Source organism: Ctenocephalides felis, unplaced genomic scaffold (assembly GCF_003426905.1).
Source record: "Ctenocephalides felis isolate EL2017-DRISC unplaced genomic scaffold, ASM342690v1 CF-g0.4_SCAFFOLD_01170, whole genome shotgun sequence".
Classification (NCBI taxonomy): Eukaryota; Metazoa; Arthropoda; class Insecta; order Siphonaptera; family Pulicidae; genus Ctenocephalides; species Ctenocephalides felis.
Genome location: NW_020537324.1, coordinates 63,854,744 through 63,861,891, shown reverse-complemented (window position 1 = coordinate 63,861,891; position 7,148 = coordinate 63,854,744). Strand labels below are relative to the sequence as shown.

General features: G+C 36.1%; 1 protein-coding gene across 1 annotated transcript; it reads left to right on the top strand.

Annotated features, from left to right (window-relative positions):
* Positions 1–4,027: 4,027 nt before the first annotated feature.
* Positions 4,028–4,864, top strand: LOC113367537. The gene has a single exon (XM_026609136.1). It carries the CDS (start codon positions 4,028–4,030, stop codon positions 4,862–4,864), a length of 837 nt encoding a protein of 278 aa, XP_026464921.1.
* The last annotated feature ends 2,284 nt before the right edge of the window (positions 4,865–7,148 follow it).

Here is a 7,148-nt window from a genome sequence, read left to right as displayed (position 1 = left end):
ATTCGAAGATATTTTTTTCCTAATATGGTTTTAATTCAAGTTTCTTTGTTCTTCAGAATAGTATTATTTGTTTTTTTCTCCCTCTCTTTGCAATACATCTTTATTTGTTAATTTTAGGTCCATTTTATATTATTTTATATAGCACTATTTTTTGGAACTTATTCCCATTTGTTGGAGTCCACGCACCTTGCCCACACCTAACTATTCTGAAGATGTAGTATTTTTTTATCATTCTTTTTTTAACAGTTATCAAAATACAATGTGATATGAATTATTTGGCTCAATTAATTTACACACACATGCACCCACAGTTAAAAACACGAATTTGAAATCAAGTGCTAAATTTTAGTATGTCGATAGTTGTCACTGTAATTAGTGATTCAACAATTCAGCTCAGATCTCCAAAGATGAAGCAAAGTTGCATGTTTTGAATATTGCTTTTCTTGGAATCTTCTTTTTCATTCTTCTTGAAACTGGTGTCTGAAGAAGTTAAGTGACTATAGAAATTATATGATCTTGGAGTTTGAGGAAAAGTTCAACACTGATGACAAAATCTACATTTAGATAGTGATGCAAAATCTTATTATTGACAAACCAAAATGTGGTTGAGTGGACCTATTTTGTCCAATTCAATTACTCACTTTTATAAACACATATGAAATTATTGTGCTAAATTTTAGTATGTCCATAGTTGTCACTATAATCAGTGATTCGCCAATTCAACACCAAAGATGTAGTAAAGTTACATGTCTTGAATATTGTTTTTTTTGGAATCCTCTCTTCAGTCTTTTCGAAGCGACAATAAAAGTTTCCAGTTTGAGGAAATGTTGAACACTGATGACAAATTTTACATTTAGATAGTGATGCAAAGACTTCTTATTGGCAAACCAAGGAGTGATTGAGTGGACATATTTGGTCCAATTTATTTATTCACACTCACAGGCACACATGAAATTATTGTGTTAAATTATAGTATATCAACCAATTAATATTATAATGAGTGATTCACTAATTTAGCTCAGTACTCCAAAAATATAGTAAAGTTATATGCCTTGAATATTCTCGGAATTTTCATTTTCAACTTTCTTGAAACTGTTGTCTCCAGAAGTTGAGCTACTGAAGAATTATGAAGTTATAAAAATATTGAACACTCCTTAGCGTTATTAATTTAGGTGTCTACAAAATCGATGTTAGATCATCATGTAAGATTTTCTTACTGACAAACCAAGGAGCATCTGTGTAGATGTTGCCTTTCGTTAGTTTTTTTAGCAAATTCAGTGTTCAGTTTATATATTTCAAATAGTGTTTCTTTCAAATTGATTTCTTAGCTTTGGGGAACAGAGTTTTTATTTTATTCAGCTGAAATAGTTATATTTTTATGCATTTAATCGTCAAGACCATGCATGAATCGCTTCCTGCACCCGACTTTTATTTCTTGCCTTACCCCATTGTCACACGTAAGTGTCGAGCGTTGTGTGTGTATTTTGAATTCTTTCACTCTGTATGTTTTAGCATCCCGGTACATTTTTTCTCGTAACTTCTCTCGGAAAGTCGCGGCAATCTCGGAATACAATGAGGCGTTCGCGCGAGTAAAACTCGACACCATATATCACGTTCTCTCGGTACACGATGCAAATTTCTTCTTCGAAGTATTTTTCTCAACAAATAACAAAACGTACCCTTCTTCAGCAAGAGCGCAATATCTGCGCGCGAGGAAAGAAATCATGATGTATGCGCTGCCACCAGCCCTCTTGTCCGAGTCTGGGAAAATGGGGTGCGCGCCGCGCTGCATGTACAGGGATCACTGCCTTCCGTTAAAAGTTTGTTGCAATCAGGAATGCGCCGCATGCCGAACGCGCGTCGGCTTCTATTGTTTGCTTGTTTTATTCTATTCCAGTTATTTCTACTCGTACTTCAAGATATCGATTTTTGTGCTTCATATCTGTAAACTATTTGCTATTTCTCGTACCAAAACCCTTTTATCAAAATTATAATAGTCATTTTTTATAAGGGTAGCATGGGGCACAGAAGTCTAATTAGGCATTCAGCAATTATACTGCGAAAGCCAAACCAACTACATTAAAACATATAACACATGTTAATGAACACGCTATATAGCAATATTCTGTAAAATTTCTAGTTAATCATAATAGTTAAACTGTTTTTTTTTTTATATTTCTCAAAAATTTGTCACTTGGATCCTTTTATCTCATAGGCGAGCTAAACAGGAAAAACCCGAGATAAACCAGGTCCACCATTTTATTTTTAATTTTAAAGAGATGTTAGATTATACGATTGAACAACAAAATTAAAAATTATAATGTAATTTTTTTTGTTAAACATAATAAACAAAATGATCTTTATATACTGCTATCATAAATTTTTGCTTTGTTAGGTATTTCAATTTAATTTATCTTAATCAGACTCATCGTATCTTGGAATACAATAATTACAAATGAGGTAAATACAAATTCTGTTCGAAATACATTTTTCAATGGCACATTTTTCAAGATAATGCTGCATACATTCTTCGTATAGAACTTTGTCAGAAGAATTCATTATCAGTCTTGGAATAACTTTAAATTTAATTTATCTCATAAATTTCTATTGCGAATTTTACTTTTTCATTTACTTTTATCTCATTATTTACAACTTGTCAGTTTAAAGGACCAAGTGGTCCTTTATACTACATGTAACCTATTCTAGAGGTCATATAAAAGAAACTGTTCAATATGACTCAAAAATAACGACACACTTTATAAAATAATGTATACTTAAAAATTATATTCAAGTTTATAAGAGTAAACAACAGTGTTCAAAACTAAAAAAATTAACAAAAAAACGGTTTTGATAAAAAATAAACAAAGTGGCCATTTAATCTCGCGGTAAGGGGTAATATACAATTACAAGGACGAAGAAAAAATATTTTATTATATTTTTTTTTGAAAAAACTATTGAATTTATTTTATCCTAAAATTATACACATATTACGGTATCTCTTAGCTATATTTTAAGACATGGTAGTAGTAAAAATATATTTTTGAGAAAGTGCTACTACTGATTTCCGGAATCTCCTCTCAAAAAAGACGTTTTTCAAAGACCTGAACTGCTGGATCATCCGAACTATATCTCTGAACTGCTGGATCATCCGAAATTTAAAAACCAAACAAATTCTGTTAAAGTAATGTTAAGTCTAGTAATTAATCGAAGTAATTATAAAAAAATGAACAAAAATTGCGGGTTTTCAAAAAAAAAACTAATTTTTACCAAAATTTTGTATACTTAACTTGTTTTTGAGGTAATGGTGGTGGACCTTTTTACCTCATAGAGATGGAAATATAAAATTCATTCATTTCTATAATTAGAGTGGATTTCTTTGTGCATACAAATATATTTTTTGTATTTCATATGATCATTGCTATTATTTACAATTGGCGTATATTGATAATTTTTTTTTATCAAAGATTTATAATACAAAATTGTTAAGGTTTATAAAAAACAAAAAATTAAACCTAAATACAACTAGTGGGATGTATGGCATCGTGCCTTAAGGCAAATTGCTGGAACTTCCCGTACCGTAACGAAATGTTCGAGGAATACTGAATGTTTTCAAATAGATTATTATTATTATTATTGCAGCGACACTAGCTCTCCTACTATTGAAAAATAGTAGTAAAGAGCTACACTAGCCTCCACACTATTAGGGACCCTAATGCGTGGAGGGGGTCAGGCTACCAGGTATTTAACCAAAGCAGTTACCATCCTCGATCTCTTTTCTCTTCTACTGGTCGAGCAGGCAACACCTAGGCAAACTACGGAGTCCAACCGAAGAATACCAAGGATACCAGAATTCAACCAAGAAGATTTTGTAAATTATTATAATTTTGTAATAAACTTTATTTTTCATTTATAGTGTCTTGATTTTTATATGTGGGACCACCCCACATAATTGGTGACCCCGACGCTGAATTGGACCACATAATTGGTGTGAGCTGAATTACTATAGAGCACTATCCGTACAGAAGACATGCAGGACACTAAAGGCGAACTGGACGCAATCTCACGCACTCCGCATCTACCGCCATTTTTGAGTGAGAAACCGGCATTGTGGTTCACAATAGCCGAAGCAATATTTTCTCGATGCCGCATCATCAATGACCTGGCTAAATATGAATTTGTAATAGCTCACCTAGATTGCAAATATTTACTCCAAATAGAGGACGTTATAAACTCTCCGCCTGCAGAGAATAAATACATAAAACTAAAGGAGGAATTAATCAAAAGGCTATCAATTTCCGAACGGCAAAGGATAAGACAATTACTTTTGCAAGAAGAACTTGGTGATCGAAGTCCTTCTCAGTTCCTACGTCACCTTCGTTCATTGGTCGGAACAACTACAGTCGACAATTCACTCCTACGAGAAATCTGGATTCAACGACTACCGGTCCAGACTCAACAAATATTGCAAACCCAGATCAATGGAGACCTAGAAGAACTTGCATCGCTCGCCGACAAAATATGTGAGATTGCACAACCGCCAGTAGTGGCAGCAACTAGTAACAACCAACAGCAAGACATCATACAAAAACTAATTGATAAAAATGATCAACTAACACAGCGTGTGGAAGATCTTACAGAGCAATTAGCCAAGTTAACCTATCGTAGCAGACTCAACCTATCAGCAAATAGAAACTGTAGCCCATTTCGACAAGACAGGTCTAACCACTTCTTCAGGCCGAGAAGTACTTCTAGATCGCGCAACCGAAAAACATTCTGTTGGTACCACGCCAAATTCGGAAAGAAGGCAAGAAAATGCGAGAGTCATTGTTCGTTCAGAGAGGAAAACTCCAACGGCAAGGAGTGATGGCGACCTATCCTTGCTCTTCATCAAGCCGTCGCCTCTTCATAAGTGATCGCAGAACTAAGGTACAGTTTTTGGTCGACACAGGTTCAGACGTTTGCGTGTATCCAAGGCGCTTAACTGCTAAACCTAATCCTCAACTAAACTATACTTTGTCTGCAGCCAATGGAACCAACATACGCACGTACGGGGATATTATTCTACAATTAGATTTTGGACTAAGAAGAAATTTTACTTGGAGATTCATCGTAGCAGACGTAACAATGCCTATACTTGGAGCAGATTTTTTGGCGTACTACAATATCATTATCGATATAAAGAATTCTCGTCTACATGACAACCTGACATCACTGTCATCTCCAGGATGTGTCACATTCTCTCGGATACAAAGTGTCAAGTCTATATTTGGAGACAGTGCATACAACAAATTATTAGCTGATTTTCCATCCATCACCAGACCATCAGGCTTGTGTCAAGAAAGCAAACACAAAACATTTCATTATATTAGAACCACTCCAGGTCCTCCAGTTTCTTCTAGACCACGGCGCCTCAAGCCAGAATTACTTCGCGTAGCCAAAGAAGAATTTAAGAATATGGTAGAATTAGGCATTGCAAGACCCTCCGATAGTTCTTGGTCTTCACCTTTACATCTCACACAGAAAAAGGATTCGACGTGGCGTCCATGCGGAGATTATCGGCTACTCAACTCACGCACAATTCCAGACAAATATCCTGTTCGTCATATTGCGGACTACGCCCATAATTTAGCAGGATGTACTATATTTTCAGTGATCGACTTAGTAAAAGCCTTTCAGCAAATTCCAGTCCATCCTGATGACATTGCAAAAACAGCAATAATAACACCATTTGGGCTGTATGAATTCCCGTATATGACTTTTGGACTGAGGAATGCAGCACAAACATTTCAGCGATTTATAGATGAGGTTACACAAGGTCTGGATTTTTGTTACGCATACCTAGATGATATTCTTATATCATCTACATCGCTAGAAGAACACCAAGATCATCTCCGCCAATTATTTCAACGCCTGAAAGACCACGGCGTTGTCATTAATCCAGCGAAATGCGTATTAGGTGCACCCAAAGTTACATTTCTTGGTTATGAAATTTCTAAAGATGGAACTTTGCCACCACAAGACCGTATCAACGATCTCCAAGAATATCCGCTACCGGCAACCTACTCAAAGCTGCGACGCTTCATAGGAATGATTAATTACTATCGAAGGTTTATTCCTCACATAGCTGAATTTCTTGCTCCGCTACACAAGCTGCTCTCAGGATCTACCAAATCTGGATCACAACCAATTTCTTGGACCCCACAGCTTCAAGATAACTTTGAGACTTGCAAGAAAGAATTGGCTAAAGCAACATTACTAGCACACCCAGTTCCAAATGCTCAAACAGCATTATTTAGCGATGTATCTAACCATTCTATCGGTGCAGTATTACAGCAGTACATCAATGGCACTTGGCAACCTTTGGGCTTCTTTTCAAAAAAACTATCTGAGAAACAACAACTATGGCCAGCATATTATCGAGAACTTTTGGCTGGATACGAAGCAGTGCAACATTTTCGAAGCTTACTGGAAGGGAGACATTTCATTTGGTTTACTGACCACAAACCTTTAATTCACGCCTTTTCCCAGCGAAAGGACAAGCTGCCGCCAATACAATTAAATCAATTAAGTTTTCTGTCGCAGTTTACAACAGATGTTCGCTATGTTAGTGGACAACAAAACGTTGTAGCCGATGCTTTCTCAAGAGCAGAAGCCATAACATCGCCTTTGGATCACTCCGTTATTGCTAAATCGCAACACGAAGATGAAGAACTGATAACGCTCTTAAAATCAGATACTGCTCTCAACCTGAAACGCATCGCTATTCCAGGAACCAAAGAACAATTATATTGCGACATATCTCAAAATCGATTACGTCCTTATGTTCCTGCTAAACATAGACGACATATTTTTAATACTCTGCACAATCTATCTCATCCAGGTATAAAAACCACAACTAAACTCATCACGGATAGATTTGTTTGGCCTGGCATTCGCAAGGATTGTAGAACCTGGGCTCGAAGCTGCATCTCATGTCAACGCTCCAAAATTGGTCGGCATATAGTCACACCACTTGGAGAGTTCAAAGTGCCACCCGCCAGATTTCTGCATGTTCACATTGATATTGTCGGACCACTTCCACAATCAAAAGGCTTCAAATACCTATTCACCGCTATAGACCGTTACACACGCTGGCTTGAAGTTTTTCC

What these genes read in the sequence shown, in the direction of transcription:
- LOC113367537 (XM_026609136.1), top strand. Translation starts at nt 4,028, where the DNA reads ATGCAGGACACTAAAGGCGAACTGGACGCAATCTCACGCACTCCGCAT.